This window comes from Magnolia sinica, chromosome 2 (assembly GCF_029962835.1).
Source record: "Magnolia sinica isolate HGM2019 chromosome 2, MsV1, whole genome shotgun sequence".
In the NCBI taxonomy this organism is placed as follows: Eukaryota; Viridiplantae; Streptophyta; class Magnoliopsida; order Magnoliales; family Magnoliaceae; genus Magnolia; species Magnolia sinica.
Window position 1 is genome coordinate 116,756,154 of NC_080574.1, and position 26,706 is coordinate 116,782,859.

General features: G+C 43.1%; 1 protein-coding gene across 8 annotated transcripts in view; it reads right to left on the reverse strand.

Moving 5' to 3' along the window:
* The window catches only part of LOC131237450 (tubulin-folding cofactor B), a 91,995-nt gene extending 82,846 nt beyond the window's left edge, over positions 1-9,149 (reverse strand). For 7 of the 8 annotated variants that reach the window (XR_009167245.1, XM_058235213.1, XM_058235216.1 and 4 more), the window contains exons 1-2: positions 8,681-8,991; positions 585-736 (exon numbers count right to left, since the gene is read on the reverse strand). Coding sequence is in view for 7 of the 8 variants with exons in the window: in XM_058235213.1 (XP_058091196.1) it covers positions 585-736; positions 8,681-8,782 (254 nt within the window). In the remaining variant the exon portion in view is untranslated. Of the gene's footprint in view, positions 1-584; positions 737-8,680; positions 8,992-9,035 lie in introns of those variants that run through there. The other variant, XM_058235211.1, reaches the window with a different exon arrangement.
* Positions 9,150-26,706: the final 17,557 nt, after the last annotated feature.

Here is a 26,706-nt window from a genome sequence, read left to right on the forward strand (position 1 = left end):
AGGCTTGGGACTGGCAATGAGAGCACAAAACTCCCATGGTGATATGTAATAGACTATTACATAGGTTGATTACAATCAACGAGTTAAAAGAAAGTTTTATCCTTAAAACCTCAAAATCTTCAAGCATTCTATTACGGTCAACGAAGTGAAAGAATTGTGCATAGAATACTCATCCCTTGGAAAATAAAAATCAGGTTAGACCACGAGCAACTGCAACAACTTGGGGGGAAAACAGCAAAACAATTCCAAATTTAAAAAAAAGAAAAAAAAAAAATTGAAAGCACTAGAGAGCGGAATCCTACCAACCAACTTATAGCCAACATAGGTTTTCCAACAGCTTTTTTTTTTTTAAATCAAATTAGCACTCCCAAGGAGGCCAAATACTTTCAGAATAAAAGTTCTAATAGCAATTGGAAGATCCATTTCTGAATAAGAATGCGACATTAGAGTTCATGATACTTTTTTTTTTAAGATATGATCAAATTTTCCGGTTTGCAACATCTATTTGAATTTTGACCCTTCACAACATTCAAACTCTGAACTTTCACAAAGAAGAAAAGAGATATGAATAAAGTCAGGCTAACCCATCTAGTGGTGAGAAAAACCCAAGGGGTCTGAAATTGTCATCCAAATCACAAACTTTAGCTCCTGTATCGTCGTAGAGTTCAAGCCGCATTGAATCAACAGAAGTACCACATTTTTTCCAAAGCTTCTCCTTCACAGACTCCACAGTCATCTGAGATCAATTAGCCAGGATGATTACAAAGACCTTATGCATGCAATAGATCCATGTGATTTTAGCAGCTACACTTAATTTCAAGGCTAATTAATTGGGATAAGGCTTAGATGATGATGATAAAGGTGATGATGCCTTAAATTCAAGACTAAATAAAAAAGAAATTGCAACCACAGAAGCAAAGAATAGGTACAACTAGAACAACCATGAATGAGAGGAAATGTTCCAAGGAAATCAAGAAAAGATGGCGGTAGAGAACAATGTTCATGGCTATGGAAAAAATTAAAGATGCATTCAACTAGTTATTAGCATTTTGTGGTAATTATAACCTTCTTCTTTTTTTCTTTTTTCTTCTTCTTCTTTTTCTTTTTTTTTTTCTTTTTTTTTTTTGTCTTTTAGGATAGGGAAGCTAGGCTCAAACCTGAGTTAATGTTGAAACGGAGACTCTCTACCACTGAGCTAAAAGGGTGATCCTCCCCGAGAACTGACCATGCCCCAAACCGACACAGATGAATGAGTATACTATGGCGCTTGATTGAACCATGTCCAAGGAACTCAGCAAAATGACCCCGTAACTTCAGGAGAATGGGTGCTCTCCTATCTTTTGATTAGGAAAGAGGCACATACCAGGGCCTACTCTGCTAAGTGGTAACACGATGTATGGAGTCCGACACCTGCCTGGTGTTGGATGGTTGGTGGGCTTGAACTTTCTCAATCAATCTCAAACAAGAAAGACACTTCGGCACTTTTTATTAAATTTTTGTCGGCTTTCAAAAAAAAAAAAAAGACGCTTTCTTTTTTTAATGGATAACTAAAATTTTATTGAACTAAAGAGGAGATCATATCAAAGGGAAGAGACCCAGAACAAAGCAAGAGATGCCCAATGCCCTCAAATGCTAAAGCACGAACCAAGACCTTTGCTACATGATAGATAGAAGAAAATGAAATGTTAAACCTTGAAGCCAGGTTCCCAAACTTCTTCTTCTTCTTCTTTTTCTTTTTTCTTTTTTTGAAAGATGCCAAGTACCTAAGCTTATCACGAAGGAAAGCAAATCTCTAGGATTCTGTAACATCTTTCTTACCGAAGCATGCAAGACAGTAGAACCACATTAACCAATAATGGGCCAAAATAGGAATCAAAAAGAATTGAAGCCCCACAATGAGAGCTTTAACCTATGCCTTAGTGAAGTCCTTTGGCCCAAAAAACGATGCCTCCAAATCTATACAATCACCATCGAGGGTACCAATAATGTTGTGCTTCCATATGGCCCTAGATGATATCCACTAATATAAAGCTACCACACCCCACTCAGGGAAGGAACCAATTGGAATGCACTCTTATATTAGATATGTCACCAAATATCATATGACTTCCATGTCAATGGAGGTCCTTCGCTAACACCCCATGGAAATCCTTGCACAATAGGGCCCAACAAATTAATCAGACAATTGAAATTGGTCCAGCCCTTAATTTGGCCAAAATCATAAATGAATTCAATCTTTTTTCAATAACTTATTAAAGCAAACTGGAAAATGATAATGAAATACAATCCATCAAGGAAATGGATAAGGATCCACTAAATGATTATCTTTATGGACTCGTTCCTTTGCAAGGTAACAAGCGATACACTTGGCTTGTCTCCAGAACTGACTAAAGGTAATAAATGAAGAACAGCAATGCATTATGATGACATTTAGGATAAAAGCTATGGTCTGAGGGGATAAGGCTTTCCCTTAAGCCCAATCAATTGCAGATTAGGAGCCAGTCTCCTTCCATAAGAAGTGGGCCTTCAAAAAGAACTATAAATACTTCCGGTCTTCAGCCCTATTAGAACTATTACTTCCCACAAGACCTAAGAACATAGAACAATGGTGCCATACCCATCTCTAACCATCCCTCTAATACCCAAATCTCCAGGTTAACCGCACGAACTTCTATCAACATTGAGGTTCCAGCTACACCAGGTGAGCAACGAACTCAAAATGCTTAAAAAGTCGAGTATAAGAGAAGGAATGGCCATGGTGTTGCTTGAAAAATTCACCTTGACCCAGGGGCCTGCACAAGCGGTGGAGCATGTGGTTTAAGTCAATGTAAAGAGAAGAACATTATCATGGCTTGACATGCCATGATTCCTCTTGAAAGAGAGGGATGCCTTCAGGAACGCGGACATAGGCGGTGCATGGTTGTTATCAACTCATGCCATAAGGTGTTGGGTTAAGTCCTGCAACGAGAGCAACCCTCATGTTTAGTTGCCACCATTGAGTTTGGAACCCTGAACAGATTGTCGGTGATAAGCTAGATGAAGGTGAGGATGATGTTAAGGCATCGTGCCCCTTACGACCTGCACAACACGTGCTACAATAGCCAGGACAAAGGGTCACGATCCCACGAGGGTGAGCTAACCTGCCCTCAATTTGGATTGCAGGTTGCAACTCGCCTGCATGAAGTCAAAATCACCAGTAATTATTGGTCAGCCGTATGGTGGTGAATTCGTTCCCAAGCCTCGTACACACCGACAAGTATTTGATAATGTAACAAGCCATTCTCTGGTAAGAGTGTTGTCTATCAGTGACGTTTTACTGCTTCCGCCAATATCTCTTAAAATGGTCTGCTCCGCTTTGGTTCATTGAATCCTACTCAAATTTTGTGTTTTGATCCTCAAAATAAGTCTAGCTTTAGTGATGCATGACAACTAACCACTTGCTCTAAAAGCTTAAACTGATAGAGCGTGGCAAATCAATCCCTTTATCTCATAGCCCAGGCCCCACATCCCATGGGTTGGGTCCTCGGCTGAACCCCTCCTCGTGGGCCCCACATCACATAGGTTCTGCGTCACACGACCCACCCGCCTCACATGGGCTACCCACCCCTAGTGTGCCCCCACATCCCACAGGCCACCCCACTTGAGCCCGGTGTGAAAATGCGCCTGCAATATTTAGTTTAAAATTAGTTTATAAGCTTCCTTCATGGTTAAAATGAATAAAGATGAGGAAAATGAGAGAAATTTGAAAATAAAATTTTCAAAATGGCACATTATGCCTATATTGGCCTATGACAAGTTATCGGGCCCCATGGAGGTGCTAATATGGCCATTTTTCATAACGTACCGCTTCACCCCCCGTATCATGTAACGCGAGGTGGTTGTTCCCTTTAATGACAACTCAGTAATGTAACCTATTTTTAAAATACCATGAGAGAGTGGTGGTAGACTCCTAGTTGGATTGGTCACAGTTTCCCCGACACCAACTCCCAACTGTAGAAGTTTGTTTGCTACCACTATGTTGCTTTCTATGTGAAGACTTGCGATACCTAAAATTGCGTGGAATAGTATACCACAACATGCAAAAGCTCGGCGGAGCTAAGGAATAAATAGCTCTGTCCTAGGGGGGAGGTGATTAAGACCAAATAAAATTAGACTTTTTAACACAAAATTTACTTAAACTAATATGTCAATTAAACTAAGTAAGACGATTAACTTTAGGGCTTCCAAGCCAATAGAGAGTCCAATCACATAGACCACTAAAGATATGCCAATTATAAAACTAGTATATGATTGATAGTATACATGTGTATGGGATGTGCTAACTATTCAAATCCTAGCATTCATCTAATCGTGCATACATATAATTCAACATAAAAATTACATTAAGCATAATTATAAAAGTGCTCAAATGACAATCCCAAACACAAGCATGTTTAGTAGTTCGGTTTCGCTACTCCACTCTCGACGGACGCACTCTACCTAAGTGTACCAGATTTCACTATTAGATGTTTTAAATCAAGTTCACCTCTAACTTTTATAGACATACACAAGGACCTACCACGTACTCGTTCATGTTAATGGCCTACGCAAGGACTTACTACGTACACACCCATGTCGGTAACCTACACAGAACTTGTCTAACATACACTCCCGTCGGAGGCTCTTGTAAGAGACTTTAGTTGATTTTCTATTGGCTAATCAACAACCTCGATCCTAGTCCAAGGACCTAATGTTTACTCCTGTCGGAGGCTCCCACGAAGATTAACACGTATGCACCCGTGTCTAATGAATTTGACCCTATATAAAAGCCTAAGTCATATACAAAAACCTATTCGAGTTTGGGTCGCAAACGCTTACCCTCAATCCTACACAAGGAAATAGAGTATATGGACTCACTAATTAACACTTATCGAATAGAGCCCCTTTGACCCATCATGCTTGAATCACTTCTTCAAAACTCTCCTATGCTTGAACCCACTCCTCAATTGCTCCCCCCGATCGTTGATGCCAATGCTTGCCAGTACTTCAACTCCAAGATCAAACACCTTTCATGTGATGCTCCATTTAAGGTGACCAAGGTGATAGGAGGATAGTATAATCTCCTACAACTAATGGAATAGTTGAAATCCTGGGGAATTCACCTAGTAAAGGATTTAGACAAAGGATATGCCAATAAAGTTGGGTCTAATCTCTAGAAAATGGTGGAGTTCAAGTTCATCTTAAAGGAGGAGGTTGGAATCCTTATTAAAGTGTTAATCTCAAGAAAGATTACTAGCAATTCATGAGATTAGAGATCTAGGATGCAAGATATCAATGTGGAATCACCTAGCCTCCTATTGTACCAAAAAACCCTCCTTTTGCCCAAGAACTAAATGCCATTTTATAAAAAACCGATTAGCAACGGCTATAAAATCGCTAGTTAATGACTTTGTTGATTTGATTGAAGGGCCCTTCGATGGGATCGAAGGTCCTTCAATAGGATCAAACAGTCCATTGATTCCATCGAGAAAATCTAAAAATATATCCGTTGGGTTGCTGGACCGATTCTTCGATCAGATCGAGTGGTCTTTCGATTCCATTGAGTCTCATTGACAGCCTATCGATAGGATCGAGGACCACTTGAAAATTGCTGCTTGAGGCATATAATTTTACAACAGCTTTGTACATCTTTTAGCCTTGCTTATCATGTTCCGATTAAGCTTCTAAGGCTAAGGGATGATCAACAAGGTTTACCTATTAAAATTAGGATCATCTAAAGGTTCAAGGATTGTTTCGGGTCTAGGTTTGGGTTACCAAGGTACCTCATATACATGTTCTTTGCTCCTCGATGCTTCACGTCCTCTTGTGTCTTCAGTCTTCAGCTTCCAAGGGCTCAACGGACTACATGTCACACAGACTCACGTGATTGACAAACAATGTGCACAAATCAATGCACTAACAATACCGAGTATAATGAGGTGACTAGTCAGACCAGTGAAAAGTGGTCGAGGATTAGTCATTTTAGCCTTTGAAAGCTCAAACGCGAAGGTTGAAGCCAAAACTAGGCAATAAGGAAACAAATATGAGTTTTAAATGTGCAAGACAACTTCAAAAGGCCACTAGAAAATTGACCATGATCAACAATTGGCCAAACTAGTCAACGATAGGCCAGCACTGATCACAGTTAAAGGGTTGAAATTAGTATGATCTAGATCATGGAAGAGCCCAAAAGACAAACACATAGGCTACAAATTTGTGGGACTAAAATACAATATATATGCCATCCAATGATCATGCAAACCAGGCAACATTCCCAGAGTCATAACAATGTGTTCGTTCCCATTCAAAGGAACAAATAGCTTGTTTCTAAGGGTTTTTCAAGATCTAAGATGGCTATTTCACAATGGTTGCAAGGTAGATCATTTTGTTGACCCTGAAATTCATGACTAAATTTAGGGCAAATTTTTTAGGGGTAGTTTGGACATATGACATTGTTAATGGTTAGAACTGTAAACTATTAGGTTTCATAAGATTGATGATCAAGATTAATTCTAACTTGCATGTTGTCTTTGTATAATTATCTTTGTTTTTCTTCTTGCTAATTGAGCCTATGAAATTAGGACTCTTGCTACATCATTCCACATTCGAGAGGATGCCTCTAAAGAAGTCAACAATTGGCATCGTTGGAGTTTGATCTCACAAGAAGAAACTCTCTCTTTGACTCTAAAATGGAATTGTCTTTGCTTCCAAAGTCCAATACCTCCAAAGCAAAGTGAAGATTGTGTCCATCACCTAGAAATTTGCCTTGCACTACATCTATCCTTTGATCAAACTGAGTGTATAGTAGAGAGTCCCTGGTGGATTTTCCACTCTTGTCCCAATTATGATGACAAGATGTTTGGATTGCATGTGAAAATGGAAAGAGAAATGAAAATATTAATCATTACTGAATGGTTATTCCATGAGCACTATTAAAACATGGATTCCATTTTTAGGGGTCATTTTAGATAATAGGTGGAAATTTCATATTCCTCTCCCAATGGGCACCTCGTATTTTGTACGCAAGAATTTAATTATAGAAAACATAACGATTACTATGTGGAATCCACAATTACTTTTGCTATACAAACAACGCGAAAAGTCCAAAAAAATGGAACAAGCTTTCCATCACTAGATTATCACTACACTCTTCATTTCTTTTCTTTTCCCGCAATTTAAACATGCCCCAGGGGTAATGTTTCTCAAAACACATTATGAGGACCATCAATTGGTAGTGTTTTGAATAGCAAATAGTGAATAACACTTAGCATAGCTTTCACCCCTATGATGCGTGAGGCATAAGCTACATCGCATGTACCGTAAGCTACACACTTCTTCTAGATTTTTAATTAAGGTTGCACTTGGTTGCACCAATTTCATGATATTCCGCACCAAATTAGGCTGATTAATAATGAAATTTAACAAAATTTCATGATATTTTCAAATGCAACCTGAAGTAATGGTAAAGGGCAATGATTAACTATGAATGGAAAGAAAAAGCAATACGACATATTTATATTGATAGTTATATTATTTTACTAAAAGCATTGAAAAAATTAACCAATTTTTACTGAAGATTAATGTTGTAGTGAAAAAAACTTTTAATGCGAGCTACATAGAGTATAGCATAGTCTGTGTAGCGTGCAACGTATGCAAATTATCATGTACCGTAGTCAAATTATCATGCCGCGTAGGCTACACGAGACAAGCTATTTTCATGAGCTACGTAGTGTTAAGGCTAAGCTACATTACATTGTGTAAGCTACACACTACCTAGAATAGCTATTTAAAACATTGTCGGTTCATCAATGATCATCATAGCGTAGTGTTAAGAACCTAACCAATACACAAAAAGTCTCAAGATTGATGGAATGTGTAAAGTTAGGCTATTAAACCCTTGGGATCAGAACATTCCAACACGCTCCACAGCCAACGTCCACGGCGGCCTACTCTGTGGCGGCATTCACTCTAACCTCTTTTCCAAGTAGCCCTTTCTAGAGCATGGTGCCTGCACTTTGATTATCCAGGTAGTCCTTTCTACTTGGCGTCTACACTATGGTTGCTCAGGTAGCCCTTTCCACAGGTCACCCCCTTCCTGGCTCGAACACAGGATGTGGTGTTGGCAATGATACCAATTGTTATGAACCTAAACAATACGCCAAAAGCCTGAGGGCTGATGGAACATGTAAACTTAGGCTATTAAACCCTTGGGATCGAAACACGCAGTCCCAGCTATTTTGGATCTGCTTCCACAACTGCTTGGCAACAGTTCAATGATCAACTACACCTTACATCAACTCTCTACCTAGGGTTGGGACCAGCTGGCGCATCACTACGGGGAGTTTTTAATCAATTAATAAATAACCCAATATTAATTCAATGTGATTACAGGGAATTGTTAGAACGACATCCGATTCATTCATTGCCACTGGGGTCATATTTGAGGGAAGTTTCAAGGAATCCAATTGGGCTTTTTCTATTTGGAATGATATTTGAAAATGAAGTTCCGGAGGGCATTTTCACCTAATAAAAACAAAATTACAATGTTGGAACTTTGCATACAGTAGAAACTCTTTAATCAGCTAAAGAAGCATTGATTTGGAGGTATAAAGCTATTCCTAATACATTGAATTCTCTGTTTATTTTGAAGAAGTGGGTCTACCTCAAGTGAGAAGCGGACATCGGCAGCGAAGTTCTTCAAGTTGGAATGAGTGACATGCAACAGTATAGAGTCATCGCCTGGAATCTGCAGTCGGGATCCCATCGTGACACCTTCCTCTACTAGTTTTCGAGTTTTCCAACCAAGATTGATTTCCTTCAGCAATAGTATGACATTTTAACTGAAACAAAGAACCGCATCAAAACATGAAATTTTCTGCATGAGTGCATTTCTTGTGATTGATAAACGGCAAAAATCTCTGTGATTTGAGTGTTGAATCAAAGCAAAACGAAAGAGAAAGGATTCGTGTTGCATAACACCCGAAAACCTCGAATTTTTTAGAATTACATTTCGGTACCTTTTAAAAAAAAGGGTTTCAATAAGCCACCTTCGTGTGAGCAAACGGGCGGCGGTTTAGGGGGACGCGAATTAGCTACTGACAGGTTGAGTAGCGAGACTGGAGTGACGTCACCAAGTTCTCTGGCTCCGCCATGATGTATGTGTTGCATCCACACCGTCCATCAGATTTAGGGCATGATTCAAAGGGCGAGGCAGATCCAAAGTTGGAGTGGACCTCACCACAGAAAACAGTGGGGAGAGTGACGCCCACTGTTGAAACCTTCCCAACGTCCACGATGATGTTTATTTGAGATCCAACCTCTTAATGTGTTAACTCAGGCACGAGAGAATGGAAAACACAAAGATCAGCTTGATCAAAAACTTTTGTAACCCTTGGAAGTTTTTCACGGTAGGTGTCACTCTCCCCGCCGTTTTCTATGGTGGGTTCACTTGAGCTTTAGATCTAACTTATTCTAAGAATAATGCACTAATATAAACTGTCCAAGTGGATGTACGGTGAAGATACAAAACATATATCATGGTGGAGTCATAGAAATTGGTGACTTCACTTAAGCAGGGAGTCCCGCCACTCAACCTGTGGGATCTAGGGGATGCGGTTTGGCTAGTGACACCTGGCTAGCGGTTGGTGTTGTATGGCGCTGCAGGGTCCATGTGTTTTATCTACCTGTCCATCACTTTTATATATATTTTAGTAATTTATCCTAAATAAGGTAGCTTAAAATCTCAGGTAGACCACACCATGGGAAAATAATAGTGATTGTATCATGAAAACCCCTAGGGCCCACTTTAATGTTTATTTGACATTCAACCTGTAAGTTAAGTCATGCAAACTTCAAAGAAGGTAAAAAAAAACAGATCAGCTTCATAGCCCTAGGAAGTTTTTAACCGTGAGAGTTCAATCAACACTATGTGATCTACTTTAGATTTTGACCTATCTTAGTTCTAGGTTGGTACTATAAAATAGATGACACACCAAGCCTAAGATGAAGAGATGCACTTAGATTTTTCGGGTTAATTTCACATGGACATCACAACGGGGCTTACCCTAACCGCCACTTCTTTGTTGGCCTAAATGCAACTTCCTTTAAGAAATATAAAAATGGAAGTAAGGTTATCTGTAATAATTACTTAATAAATTAATTGGGTAGTTTATTAAAAATTTTAAAAAGTATTAAAATATAAATTTCATATTAAATAGATAGGTATTTTTTGTAAAATTTCCGGTATATTTTATGATTTATCTTGATATCATATAAATATGAATTACTTACAAAAACCTGCTTGCCTTTAGGTTCATTTTCAAATACACACTTAATTTAAAAATACCTATGAAAATCTGCCTACCACTTAGAAAGACGTTGAAAATAGCTAACTTGACTCTTAAGTAATGATGACTCGAGACGGAAAAGAGTCGTTAAGACTTGCGAAAGATCATCCGTGAGGCTCCATTCAATGTACCACCGTATTATCATTAATCTTATCCCATCGCAACAGGAGATAATCCCTGTCATAGGTAATAATTATGTTTTTTGAATCACATCCCACCTAATCCCTTCTAATCCCACCGCCCAAATAGGCCCTATAGGGCCCGCCTTTATGGATACAGGTGATTCACGCCGTCAATCCATTTTGTAAGGCCATTTCAAGGACTGTGCGGAAAGAACGATGCAAATCAGTTGTGTCCCAAGAAGGTTTCAACAGTGGTCATCATCTGGAGTTAGTTTTACTGTTGCGGGCTACATCTAGCTCGAATCTGGCTTATTTTTTGCGTGATACCGTAATATGAGTTACCAAAGCAGATGACTGGGGTAGGTCACACATATACATAATGATGGGGCCCACCGAAAGTGTTTAAAGGTCAAGGGCCTACTGGATTTGGTTTGTTGTTGTGGGCTACATGTGGCTCTGAACTAGCTGATTTTTGGTGTGAAGACCTCGTATAAGATGCGAAAGCATATGATTGGGTTAGATTATGCACATATAAGGCGGTGGGGCTCATCCGATAACAGCTTATACATATCAATAAAATAATTTATATTGATAATAAGAATAAACACATCCAATAATAATTGATGTTTGTGGAGGTAAGAAAGAACAAAAATAAAAAATAAAAATGTACAACTTATATTACTTCTGATTAGATAATGTACAGGAATAGAAAGTAATAAGAAAAGGAATAGAAAAGAGTAAGAAAAAACTTTGGCAACACTCCGCTCGTACATCATGCTCATCTGATTGTCTTTGCTTGTCAAAGAAAATAACAAAAAATGCAACGTTAACCAGACTTGATTGAAATAACAGCGTAATCAAACTTGAATCAACCAAAACACCATTACTTGCGTTGATGCAGAAATCTAGTTAGCCATTTTTGGACAGATAAGGAAGTCCCTGGCTCATGCAGGGGACCCTCCGATGCCTAAGTCAAGAATCTAGGTCTAGTTGAATATTGAGAGTTTGGGACTAGAGATTATGCGTACCTTTCACCTTTGGGGGCTTTCTTATTTACAGGCGAGGAGAGGCGGTGTCATAAGGGCACATATTCCTGTTTGGCAGGAACTGATTATAGTAGGATTCGGACTCCTTGAGTAGCGGAACTTTCTAAATCCTTGGCTGGAATCTCAGGGTGACCTGTGTGAGAGTCGGTTTCCGTAATCTTCAGCTAAGAATGCGGACAGACCTAGTTGAGGTCAAACCAGATCTCACAGAGAGTGGGTTTAGCTATCCCGAAGTAGTCCGACCTAGGTCACAACCAAAGTTGGTGTTGCGGTCGTCTAAGGATTGGTCTTGCCAACCTGAGGTAAGTTAGCTTGCTTTAGATCGCAGTTGATTAGTAAGTATCTTGACCTTGTGCCTAATGGTCGAGCTCAGCCTTTCCCCGTACTTAGTCGAGGAAGTCGAGCTCGGGCTTTCTCCATACTTGGTCGAGGAGGTTGAGGTTAGCCTTTTTCCATACTTGATTAAGGCGACGAAGGTCTAGTCACTGGATCGCACTAGTCACTTGTTTGAATTGTTGACCTAGCCTATCAATAGTAGGTCGATCTATTTTCCCCATAACAATAAATCCCCCTTACTTACTAGTTCGCATAGTGGACGTAATAAATATGAATTTGGTCAGGTCAAACAATCTTAAATCAACCTTGAAATCGAACCGAGCTATACTGCTGAGCAGGTTGGGAAGTCAAGGAGGACGGGTTGCCTGTTCGCTGCCATGGATGAAGGGGCGTGGATGCGGAGCTCGAGGCGAGGGTAATGATGACGGCATATCTTCGGATGACAGCGTCGCTTGGTCTTTGGATGTATGGTCGAGCGCCAGTTGTCTGTGGCTCAGCGCCCTAGGTTGCTACATGCCACATGCCTTACAGAGAGGGCACTCTTGTGCAACATTACAACTCCTCGTGCTCAGGCATCGATTGAGTCCCATTAATGCGTTGGGTTGGATGTGTATAAGAGGGGGTGGGACGCTCAGAGCTCTTCACTTCTCCTCCTTTCTCTTTGCTCTTCAACAGACCAAGCGATTTTCGGTAAGTCAAAAATCCTCTCTATTTTCCTCTTTTCAGCAGTTTTTGTGAAACCCGTATCCTAGCCCGTACCATTCCGTATGCCTCTGCGGTCCTGGATGTCGAATTGTGGCAACCTACGATCTGTTATCGGCACTTGCACGTGATCCTGAGTTGTGTCCCGTATATCAGAGCCGGCTCGACCAGAGACTTGTATCCTTGTGACCGCACCGTTGCCGCGGTTTCGACACCGCGTCTTGCGCGCCGAGACGATACCCGGGCCAGAAGATATGAGCCCATGTTCAGTTTAAGAAAAACGCCGCGCATTGCAAATCCCAAGAGAATGTTCCATCAATCACATCAAATTTCACATCAATCCATCAATCAAAGTCAAGTACAAGCAACCCATACCCTACCCTTACCTCTCTCTTACACAAGTACCCTAAAGTCAACAAGCACCTTACCTCTCATGTCACTCCACTATGCCTCTCTCCCATCACTTCTCTCCCATCACCTCTCTCTCTCATTCTCTCTCTCATTCTCCAAGCAATTGTCTATGGCTTCCATGGGAGAGAAGCTAGTGTGGCCCACCTTCCTACCATCCAATCCCACCCTCCATGATCAATCTCAACCTTTGAAATTCTTCCTTGGAGCTCTAGCATGCATTGACGGAAGAAGGAAGAGGAGATCCAAAGGTGGGTGATTTTTGTATGATTTTGATGATTAGAAGGCCCACTTATGATGGGACCCATCTTGATGTATGATTTGTATCAAAGAGGGGCCCATAGTGGTAGGGCCCCTCCACTACTCCGCTCTCTCTCTCTCTCTCTCTCTCTCTCTCTCTCTTTGTGATGACGGTGGAGCCCACCTGGTTTTTTCTGTACATCTAGCTGTCCATCTGCGAGACCGGTTAGACGGTGGGGATTCATCTCACACGTGGGCCTTCTTTTTTTGTAAAATGGAAGTGGATTGGCGGGAGCCCCACACATAACTCCTTGGGCCACCATGATGTATGGTTTCATCCAGCCGTCCACTGGCCAAGATGGTGCACTCCACCATGATGCATTTCTTTTCATCCAAACCATTCATCCTACATGACCAATTAAGGGCCCACCTGATCTGACCGTCCAGATGTTGGACGTCTGGCAGCAGCTGCTGCTGGACCGTTGAAGGGAGAAAACAAAGATCAGCTAGATCCTAAGCGGGGTGGGCCACCTGCGTGGACCCCACTGTACCTGTACCGTGTCCACACTGTCTAGCACATGGACGGTGCTGGACGCACCTTGATATATGTGTTTTCCATCCAAGCCATTCGTCTAAGCCTGGATGTTGGTCGCTGTTTATATATATATATATATATATATATATATATATATATATATATATATATATATATATATATATATATATATATATAATCAGTAAAATAAAATAAATATGAAATATACTATTATATTATATATATATATAACGTGTATATATGTGTATGGCAGGTCCCACGTGGGACTCACCTTGATGTATGGAAATATCCACATCGTCTAATGTTTCTGGACGATGGGGACCCGGCCTGATGTATTCGTTTCATCCACACCGTCCAGATTGAGTTGGACGGTGCTAGACAATGGTTGGTCGGTGTTGTGGACCCCACCTCGATGTATGTTCCATATCCACACTATCCACAATGTTTGGACAGTGCTGGACAATGTTTGGACGGCGCCGATTTACGTGGATAATGTTTGGATGGTGCTGATTTACATAGGCAATGTTTAGACCGTCTAATTTACATGGACAATGTTTGGACAGTGCCGATCACCATTAGTGGGCCATGTGCCCCATGGAATGACAGTGTACAATGATACACATGTTACACCTACAATTAGTGAAATGATGTTAGATGTAATACAAGCTCCCCCTGGAGGTCCACCTTGACATATTTTGTGGCCCATCCGTCAGGCCGACTTTGATGTATTTTGTGGCCCATTTGAGAGGCCCACTTTGATATACTTATGGCCCATCTGTAAGGCCCACCTTGATATATTTGTAGCCCATTTGAGGCATATTGGTACGGCCCATCTATGGGGCCCATCGTGATGTATTTTTGGCCCATGTATGGGGCTCACCTATTTTGTATTTAAGGCCCATGTGATGGGGCCCACCTATTGCATATTTAAAGCCATTGATGTAGCCCACTTGATATATATGAGGCCCATTGGTGCGGCCCATTGATGCGACTCACTTGATATATATGAGGCCCATTGGTGCGGCCCACTTGATGTTTATGTGGCCCATATGATGTGGGCTACCTGATATATGAGAGGCCCATGGATGTGACCCATCGTGATGTGTATTAGGCCCTTGTTTGAGGCCATGGGCCCACTATATGTTTGACCCTATGTGGGCCACTCCTTGGGAGCAATGTTGGTTGAATGTCCACATTGTTGGGCAATGATGGTTTAATGTCTACATTGTGACCTTCCCTTAGGCCTGGATAGGCCCATTCTCATCGTTCTCTAGTGGGTTAACCCAAATGCTTAGGCCCCATTAATATTGCTTGATCCATCATCGGTCGTCCATCTATAAACCCCGCCTTGCGTCGAGGTCGATTACCGATTCCGATTGTCGAGGTTAATTCCGATTATCAAGGCCGAGTCCGATCAATGAGGCCAATTTTGTTTGTCAAGGCCGATTTCGTTAGTCGAGGCCGATTCCGATTGTCGAATCCGATCGTTAATTCCGATTGTCGATTACGATTGTCGAGGTCGAGTCCAATTGACGAGGCCGATTCCGTTAGTCGAGGCCGATTCTATATGTTGAGGCCAAGTGACGAGGTCGATTCCATTAGTCGAGGCCGATTGTCGAGGTCGATTTCAATTGTCGATTCCGATTGTAGAGGCCGAGTCCACTCGACGAGGCTAATTCCGTATGTCCAGGCCGATTCCGATTGTCGAGGCCGATTCCGTTTGTCGATTCCGATTGTAGAGGCCGAGTCCGATCGACGAGGCCGATTCCGTATGTTCAGGCCAATTTCGTTTGTCGAGGTTAATTGTCAAGGCTGATTTGGATTATCGATTTCGATTATCGAGGCGGAGTCCGATTGACGAGGCCGATTCCAATCATCGATTCCGATTGTCGAGGCCGAGGCCGATTCCGTATGTCGAGGCCGATTATCGAGGCCAATTCTGATTGTCGAGGCTGAGTCTGATCAACGAGGTCGTTTCTGTATGTTGAGGCTGAGTGATGAGGCCGATTCCGTTAGTTGAGGTTGATTCCGATTGTCGATTCCGATCGTCGATTCCAATTGCCGAGGCCGAGTGCAATCGACGAAGCCGATTCTGTATGTCGAGGCCGATTCTGATTGTCAAAGCTGAGTCTGATTGACGAAACTGATTCCGTTTGTCGAGGCCGATTGTCGAGGCTGATTCAAATTGTCGAGGTAGAGTCCGATTGACAAGGACGATTCCGTTAGTTGAGGCCGATTATCGAGGCTGATTCCGATTGTCGATTCTGATAGTCAATTCCAATTGTCGAGGCCGAGTCCGATCGATGAGGCTGATTCCATATGTCGAGGTTGATTCCAATTATCGAGGCCGAGTCCGATCGATGAAGCGGATTCCATATGTCAAGGCTGAATCTGATTGTCGAGGCTGAGTCCGATTAACGAAGCCGATTCCGTTAGTCGAGGCCGATTGTCGAAGCCGATTCTGATTGTCGAGGTCGAGTCCGATTAACGAGGCCAATTCCATATGTCGAGGCCAATTTCGATTGTCAAAGCCTAATGTGATGTATATGTAGTCCGTATTTGAGGCCTATTGTAATGTGTATTCAGCCTGTGTTTGAGGCCTAATGTGATGTATATTAGGCCTATGTGATGAGGCCCATTGTGGTGCATTTAAGGGCCAGGTGATAGAGCCCATTGTGATGTATCTTAGACCCATGTGAGAGGCCCATCGTGATGTGTATTGAGCTCTTGAGTAAGGCCCATTATGTTGTATATTAGGCCCTTGTGTGAAGCTATGGGCCCACTATATGTTAGGCTCTATGTGGGTCATTCCTTGGGGCAATGTTGGTTAAATGTCCACATTGTCGAAGCCGATTATTGATGTCGAATATTGATGCCGATTATTGATGTCGAATATTGATACCGATTATGAGTATGTGATAGCATAACATCATGATACATGCCCAGACGCATCATCTGCATGTTTATTATGAGATGTGGTTGACCGTTGCATATGTCATTGGGCAGGTTGTTATGAGATTCTCTAATGGCGGAGGTTATCGCACATGAGCGCACGGTATACGCAGGATTGATGCATGACTGGATTGTATGACTCATGCATCTTGCATTGTATATTGTGAGTACTGCACGCCCTAGCGACATCAGAGCCGTAGCCTCCATAGGCATATCGTGGATGGCCAGATGAGACTCTAAAAATGTTTAGTTCGAGCATCAGGCTGCCATAGATGACCCTGAGTGAAAATCTCTAAACCCTCTTGATACCAGAGGACGCCCCAATGTCGAGACCGAGTAGATATATATGAGCGCATGAGGGCCGTATACCTGTAGGCCACGTCTCTCACTGTGTCGTGGTCAGTTGGGAGGGGGTGTGGCCTTACCTGCCTGAGCGAGTAGGCATAGCTAGGCTGAGTTTGATCAGCTCGTGAATGGGTCCGTTATCGACGTGCCGGATAGATATTGACTGACTACTGGCCAGGCGGATAGTGAGGTCTCTTCCACTTACCCAGTTGTGCGCTTAATAGGGTGGCAAGCTAGTGTAGAGTCTACTAGACTCCAGTGATGATATCAAAAATGAACAATACCGATATGTGGACTTATTGAGTAGGAGTTATATACTCATTCATTCATTCATTCACTATCCACTCGGGCTGGTGGTACGCAACTATTTGTTACGTGTACTTTCACAATGGCCAGAATTTTGGTTGGAGCATGCAACTAACCTGAGATCAGGAGTTTACCACATTGAGTCTGACTATCCAAATTTAGGTATGGGACTGGTTTGGATAAAAGTCTCTTGTGATGGACCTCATAGCCTGCGATACTACGTACTATCATCCCGACTTCACTCCAGCTTGGTCATTTCATTTGCACCGCATACTGCATTGCATCCGCAACATTTAGCATTTTGGGTTGCCATGTTTCTGCATTTATATGGCCTAGATACGGCTGACGGTATTCGTGGACTCATAAGGATTTGTATATTGCATTGCATCATCGGCATCTGATATTTGGCTTACTGTATCCGCATTGCATAACTGATCTACATTGCTTCATCAGTACATGATATTGTTTTTATTATATTTTTGTATCGCATAGCCTAGATAAGGCTGATGGTATTTATGGGCCTATCAGCATGTTTTTGCATAACTCTGATATTGTATGATTTATGGGATTGTCAGTATTTCCGCTTACTCTGATTACTCTGATATTGCTTACTTGGCACTTACCTTATGCACACACTTTCACCACTCACTAAGCTTTCTATAAGCTTATGCATGATAGATGCGTATAGGTGGCGTTAGGTTGCAGTGGCATTGAGATTGGAGCATGCAGCGAACCTTTGGAGCTTTGATTTTCGATATATGTATTTCCCTTTCAACATTGTATTCAAATGTTTATATTAGTGGATATGTGATGATGATGTTGCCTTTGTGATTTCGGTAAACTTGTGGTTATGCTTATTGCGAGATAAATGTACGTTGGGAAAAAAATCCTCCTTATAGGATCCCAGGATCAAAATCTGGCGTATAGGCGCTGGGAGCCGAGAATGAGGTACTACGGAGGCTGTCAACACCGGATTCGACAATCGAGAATTTTGTGAGCTCGGTTTCCGAGTTTGGGACGTGATAGTTTTCCTTTTTCCGACTTCTTTTTTCCTCTTTCCAGTTAGATTTTTCTATCTTTTCTTGTTCAGGCAAGATATCCGGCTGGTCTAAAGTTAGGTTACTATCAGGGGCATTCCATAACAACTCATACTACTCCCTCGAGGACACTCACCCAAATAGAGTTGTCCCCTCTTCTTCGGACATGGGGGATGAAGAGGTCGGATTTCAGGGTTTGAGTGATGAGGGAGTCTGACTAAGACCAGGGGGTCCTGATGCTGAAGTTATAGAGGTCGGTGCTTTCGGCTCCATTATGATTGAGCCCAACCTAATTCAGGTCCAGAGGGATTATCAGATCCCCAAGTTGATCATACTCCAAGCTCCGGAGTTGGTAGAGGTGCCTGGCTAGCCTCGTGAGGGCGAGTTGATCGTCTATGTCGTGGCTTTGCAGTGCGGCCTTCGTTTACCCCTACACCCCACGATCGAGAGGGTCCTTGCTCATGTGAGGCTGGCCCTTAGTCACTTGATCCCGAACGCTTAAAGGGCCTTAGTCGGGACTTGTGTCCTTTGGCAGCAGCTCGACTTTCCTGAGCTGTCTGTAGCCGAAATTTTGTATTTGTATAAAGTTAAGGTCAACCATGTGAACCTGGAGTGGTACTATTTTTTCGCCTGGGCCAATCAAGGTAAGGTGCTCATCACCGGCAACCCTTCATCTAACAAGAGGTGGAAAGACAAGTGGATTTTTGTGTCCTGGGAGTGGGAAGACCCAGCGATCAGAGTTCCCACTAATTTCATGACTCCAGGTCGGGAATCGTTGAGTTGTAATAAAGTTGAGTAGAGTTCGAATTTGTTGCTAATCTTTTTTCTTTGTGTAGTGGGTTCTTCTCGTGTTCAACTTGAGCTCTCCCATTCTTAACTTCAACGTATTGCTCTAACATGGCTAGTGAAGACTCCTAATCAAAGTTGGAAGGTGTGATCACTTCTCTGACTTTGTTTTAAGCCGAGATTGCCCAAGTCGCTCCTAAGCCACAAGGTATGTAGTTATGCCTTTACCCTCTTTATTTTTATTTTTATTTTTTTGATGCCGAGCTCTGGTTTATCTGTTTGTTGACGCTTTCATCTTTGTAGGCATGTCGACTAATCCTCGCCCTTCTAAGAAGATGAAGCTTCCTCCTCCTGCCGAGGTAGATCGACTCAGAAAAAGGATGATGGAGGGCGTAGTCCCTCGCTGGACTAAGGGGCCAGCCTCGGCAGTAGTTCAGCCTCCACCAAGCATCCCTCTGCTCGCTATCGGCCTGAGGAGAAAGTCACCTCTGCTACTGTTGTTGCTTCAGAACTGGAGCGCGTGCTGGTGGAGGAAGCCCCTACTCAGGGGCCTAAGGGGGTGATTGTTCACAACCTTAAGTGTAGGGTCACGATGTAGTAATAATCTCGGTGAGACCGAGGTCGAATCCACAGGGACTATTCTTGTGTGTATTTTTAAAGTAACTAGAACTAGAACTAGAAAAAGATCTAAACCTAAATATGGAATAAAAGAGAGTAATTGTGAAAATTTATGAAAACTATTAATTAAAGGGAACTAGGGTGCCAAGGATCCACTTGTAGGTTCTCAGGATGTTACCTTACTTGATTCAAGGAACACAATTGAAATTGGAGTCCTATCCTATCCAATTGGAAAAGAGAGATAATCAAATCTCTGAACATCTCATGAATCGAGTCTCAATGAATGAGAGTTGTGAGATTTGGAAGTGATTCTATCACCTAACCATGCCCAGGAGACAATGATAAACAATATGATATACTAATCTCACAACCAAATATAAGAGAATTGGGAAGATTAGGAAGGATTCCATCACTCAACCATACCCATGAGACGATAGTGAACAACAGTGTAAGACCCGTGTCTTAGTCCGTACCATTCTGTTGGCTTCCACGGTCCTTCCGGTCGAATTCCGGCAACCTTCGCACCGTATCCGACGATTGCATGCAATCCTAAGCCGAGTCCTACATACCGAAGTTGGCTCGAACTGAAACCTGTACCTTGGCGACCGCGTCGTCGCCGCGGTTCCGACGCCGTGACTCACATACCGAAGCAATACCCTGGCTAGGAGATGTAGGCCAGCGTTTGTTTTGAAGAAACGCCGCGCATTGCGAATATCGAGGGAATCTCTACGATATGTCCCATCAATCAATCAATCAATCAATATCAAGTACAAGTCAAGTCACTCCATAACCCAAGTACATCAACCCATCCCTTCCCATTCCCAAAGTTAACTCTCCCTCTCTCTCCACCCATCCCTTTCTTACAACCCATCACTCCACCCATCACCCATCACACCTCACCCATCCATATCACTCCCATCATCTCACTCTCTCTCTCATTTCTCAAATCTCCCAAGCAACTCAAAGCCTCACCCATCCAAGCATTCCTAAGTTTTTCCAAAAACATCAAGTGTGGCCCACCCTCTCATCTCTCATCCACACCATCAAAATCCCATCAACCACCATCAAAAGAGAAGGCAATGAGCATAGAAGGCTAAGGGAGCAAGGAAGGAGGCCTAGAGGTGGGTGATCCACCGTTATGTTCAAAATTTAGGGTCCACTTGTTGTGGGACCCACTTGATGTATGTGTTATATCAATCGAGGGCCCATAGTGGCGGGGTCCCTCCTCTCCATCGTCGTCTCTCTTGTCTCTCTCTCTCTCTCTCTCTCTCTCTCTCCATTGTGATGGTGTGGATCCCACCAAAACGTGTTATATCTACTCCGTCCACCAACATCAGACGGTATGACCCACCCTATTGCAGGTGATGATCCACACCATCCATTGTTTAGATGGACCCAATACACCATTATTTCTATATATTATATATTATAATATATATATATATATATGATATATATAATATAATATATATTATATATATATAATATAAAATATATATTATATATATGTATATACATGCAGGTGGGCCACGTGCATGTGGGACCCACCATGATGCTGTAGCCGTCCAGCGTCTCTGGACGCTGGGCAGGGGTGGCTAACACGGATTGCGTGTACTGACAGGGTGTGTACTTGCAAGCTTTAAAAAAAAAAAACTTTTGGAGTGGGCCACTCATGCAAGCCCCAGCTTGATGAATGTGCTTAATCCAAGCCATCCACCTTCTTCCTCATATCATTTTAGGCGTTGGGCTGAAAAATAAATAGAATCTGAGTTCCTAGAGGCTCATAGCATTGAGAATAACAATTTTTGCCGTTGAAATACACCTCGATACTTTTGTACACCGAAATATACCCAATATTGGGCTTAATAGGTGTGTATGGGGACATGGAGACCAATGGCGGGGTCCGATTTTCCTGATGCGGGCCCCACCTATGCAAAACCTTGAGAAAACCCCAAATCAAAAAAAAAAGAGAAAGAAGGCAGCACTGACGCAGCTACTGTAGACGCAGGCAGCGCCTGCGCCTGACGGACGGGCGGATTGGGCTGGCCCTCACGGCCCAGCTGTGGGCCCCATAGTGATGCGTTTCGAACATCAACATCGTGCATTGGGTGGGCCCTTAGGGCAGTGGACCCCCTGCCAAAAATCAGCTGTATATGGAACTCAGGTGGGCCACACCATTTAAAATCATGCCTAAACATATAAAAACAGTTGGTGGGGCCTACCTGAAATTTGGATGCGGTTGAAACTTGGTCTGAACCCTCGGCCAAGTGGGATGCACCTAATGAGTGGGCTGGATTTGTGAACCACATCACGGTGGGCTCCCTGTCCACGTGATAAAAAAAAACACGGTGGGCTCCCTGACCGTGTGACCCTGTCAACAGGTTGCATGGCAAATAAACGTTAGTGGGCCCCAGTCCCACCTAGGTCCACGTGGCCTTGTGAATAGATTGGATGTAAATAAACGTTACGGTGGGCCCTGGTCCACGTGACCTTATGCGCAGGTTGGATGTAAATAAACATTATGGTGGGCCCTGGTCCACGTGACCTTATGCACAGATTGGATGTAAATAAACATTACAGTGGGCCCAGGTTGGGTGGAAAATAAACATTACTATGGGCCCCAGGTCTGAGTGACCTTATAATGGGTTGGATGAAAAATAAGCATTTTGGTAGGCCCCACATGAGACCCACTTGTGTATGTATTGTAATCCACACCCTTCATTAGTGTGGGCTCCAACATGATGCATGTGTTTCATCCAAACCGTCCAACCATTTTGGAGATAATTTAAGGCCTATTGTTGAGGCCCATCTTGATGTATTGGTGGTCCTTGTTGAGGCCCACCTTGATTTGTATAAGGCCCATATTATGAGGCCCATTGTGATGTACGCAAGGCCCATGTGACTAGGCCCATCTTGATGCATTGTGGCCCGTCGTTGAGGCCTACCTTGATATATACGAGACCCATGTATGAGGCCCATTTGATGTACTGGAGGCCTATGGGTCAAGGCCCAATAGGACGTATATAAGGCCCATTGTAGTGTGATTCCACCATGGTATATGTGTTAATTTTATAGCGGGCTATACCTTGAGAGCAATGATGGTTTGATGTCCACATTGTAAGGATGATGTTGGTTAAATGTCCGCATTATCACTCTCTCCCTAGGGCCCATTAATAGGCCCACACCAGTAATGTGTAGGCCGTCTAGGCCCATATTCGTTTTGATCAGAACCCATCACTACATAACATGCTAAGTATAGATTTATGATTCATGATCATACGCATCATATGTATGCCTGATGTGAGGATTGACTGATCATTGCACATGCCTTCGGGTAGATGGTTTATGGACTCCCTGATAGGCGGAGTTGCCCTACATAAGCGCGCGGTACGCGCAGGATTATTGCATGTCTGATGGTATGATTCATGCACTTGTATTCGTGTGATTGTGCCCATTGTATGCCCTAGTGACATCAGGGCCATAGCCTCCACAGATATATCGTGGGTGGCTGGATTGGATACCGAAAATATTTGGTTCTAACATACGGGCGCCATAGATGTCCCTGGGTGAAAATTCCTAAACCCGATGGTACCAGAGGATGACTCCAACGTCGAGACCGAGTGGATATATGAGCGCACGAGGGCCAAATACTAGGAGGCAGCGTCTCCCACTGTGTCGTGGTCGATTGGAAAGGGGTGTGGCCTTACTCGCCCGAGGGTAGGAGGCTGAGTTTGACCAGCTCACGAATGGGTCTATTATCGATGTGCCGGATAGGTATTGACAGACTATTGGCTAGGCGGATAGTGAGGTTTCTTACGCTCACTTGGACTGTGCGGCTAGGAGAGCGACAGTGCCATTTGGAGTGTACTGAACCTTGGTGATTATCCAGAATGAGAACTGTACTGATATATGATGAGGATTGGCATGCTTAAGTTGCATCTCGCATCGCATGGCCGTGTTATGGCCGATAACATTCATATCTTGCACCGCATAGCCTTGGTACAGCTGATTGCATTCATGTACCCCTCACTGTGATTGCACATTACTCTGACCTTGCATTCTGAGCACGCTTATATTGCACACACACTTACACCACACTTACACCACCCTCTAAGCTTTCTATAAGCTTATGCATGATTGATGCATGCAGGTGATGCCAGGACGCAGCCGTAGCATAGTAGCAGCAGGAGCGTGCAAACGAGCTTTTGGAGTTTCTGTCATCATCATTATCTTGTATTTCCTTTCAGACGCATTATACTTAAAAGTTTTTTATCATAGTGGATTTTGTGATGGTGTTCTTGTGGTTATCGTTCGTGGGTTATGCTTATGGTTATGCTCATTACAGTTAAACTGATGATTTGAAATCCTCCTTGTAGCATCCCAGGATCGGAACCTGGTGTATGGGTGCCGGGAGCCGAGAATGGGTACTACGGAGGTTGTCGGCGCCAGATTCAGCGATCGAGAATTTTGTGAGCCCGGTTTTTGAGTTTGGGGCGTGACAAACAGGATTTCTTAACTTCTCAATTTCAAAACAGGAAAAGAAGATACTTAAAGCTATCGCAGATCTATTGTAATTTAAGTCACAACAAACCATTAAAAACTAAAAGTATTCCTTAATAAAGAACTAGAATCCATGAGGTTCAATAAAACATGAATCAAAGTAAAGAAAACATCCAAATCACGCTACAAGCTTCACCCTTTAGCCCTAGCTAAAGGATTTAGCCAACCATAGACATGATTGGAATTAAAACCCTAAAAGAAACCATTAAAAACAAACTAGGAAAGAAGAAAAACTCTTGGAAGGTTTCTCCACCCCTTGGCTTAGCTCCTTGAAACCCTAGATATCGTAAAAATCGCATGGAAACCCCTATTTATAGCCTTTTGTCCACAAAATCGCAAAACCGCCTCAAATTTATGCACTTCGCATAAAATCTGCTTAACCCTCAACTGGTCGAGGACCACCTTCAACTGGTCGAGGTTCACATTTGACTGGTCGAGGACTACCTTCAACTGGTCGAAGATCATGTGAATTTAGAATCTGATGTTGCTGGAGTTCGAGTCGAAGTTTCCTCGACTACTCAGCAGGAGCTTAGACAAGTTGAAGCTTAGACTAGTCGAAGCAGAGCTTGGAAGAGTCAGAAATCACGCAAATTCACTTCAAATCTTCAATTTTCTTCACTCCTTGGTTTCCTTGGATCTCGAAGTCTTCAAATCTTCAATCTTGGTCTCCAATATCCATCCCTTACCTTGGTGATTCTTGAGCGTTAAATCCATGCTTTTAACATTCTTTTCAATCCAAACTCTCAGATTCACCTTGCAACACAAACATGCATAAAATATAACATTAAGCAGTATCATGTTCATAAAACCAAGATATAAATGGGGGATAATATACAATATTTGACCCTCAATAGTGATCCCGGTTGCCCCTGAGGAGGGAGCTTGATCTGCTCCCTACGCTGGATATCCGATCTGTAAGGTAGAGGAAGGAGCCCAATCTGCCACTAGTGCAGGGGTTCCAGCCCACGAGAAGGAGGGCATTGACTCAACCTCTGATTTAGGTCCCTTGGCGAAGCTTGCCAAGTGGGCTTCTCGCCATGTTAACAAGCAGGAGATCCTTATTGCATCTGCCCTTCACCCGATGGACATTCTGTGAGAGGCGGTCGTTCCCTCCTGAAGGTATGTTTCGGAGCTATTTGCCAAGCTCTATTCGTGTAGTCTTTCTCACTTTTCTGACTTTGTTTTCATTTTCATATTACTCCAACTCTCTTAAGGGCCCGGTTGATCTTTAAAGAGGTCGACTTCAATTATGAGAAGCTGGAGGTTGATCTTCGGGCGAATACCACTAAGCTTCAGACCATGGCATATGACAAGGATGCTGCCCTGGCCCGGGTGGATGTCTTACAGGGGGCCCTGCGCATGCTTGGGGACGATCGGAGGGTCTTGAGGTCTCAGCTTGACGATGCCCTTCTGGAGAGCACCTCGAGGCAGTCTGATCTGAAGGACCTGAAGGCTGAGAAGCTGCGGTCGGATGCAGCTCTGGAGGTCGAGAGGCTGAAGTCGGAGGCCACTTTAGTGGAGGCGGTCTCCAAGTCGGTGGAGGCCTCAGCTCGATTGGCCGAGGTTAAAGCCTCTATCCCTGGCATCATGTCGGAGGCAGTGGAAGCCTTCAAGGCTTCTGAAGAGTGCACCAATAAGCTCGAAGACTACTTTAGTCTAGGCTTTACTTGGTGCGAGGAGTTGGTCAGGCTGAGGTATCTGGGCATAGATCTGGACAGCTTGGCCGAGGATGCTCCTGTGGCTCCCGCTCCTGTTGAAGCTCCTGCTCATTTAAAGCCCAGAACTGGGGAGGCTCCTTGAGCGCCATTATCTCTTTTTTTTTTCTTTTTATATATGTACTTGTAATTTTTGAAGTATATTAATGAAAAGGGAAGTTTTTGCTGCAATGGCTTGTCGTGTGAATTTGGTCTGTTGGGATCACGATGTTGTGGGCTTAGAAGTATGATCGAAGACGTCGAGCTGAAACAACCAAGTTTAGGGCGAGCTTCTTGATGTTCGAGTACCTGCTTTTTGTCGGGACTAAGGCCTTGTTGATGTAGTATACAGGCAATTGCTTTCTTCCCTGTTCCCTGATGAGAGCTGAGCTAATCACGGCTGAAGAGACTGCTATATATGGTAGAAGCCGCTCACCCTGCTCAGGTTTCGAAAGTAATGGTGGAGACCCCAAGGTTCCGTTTGTCTCAAACTTCCATAAGGACCTACTCGGGCGTCATGCTGAGAGGGGTGTAAGAGATGAACCTGCTCTCAGGTCGTCTCCCCGAACGTTAGCTTCTTGGATGTTCGTCATCTTTCCTCCTTTTATTGTTGTTGGTCGAGCTCGGCTTCGCC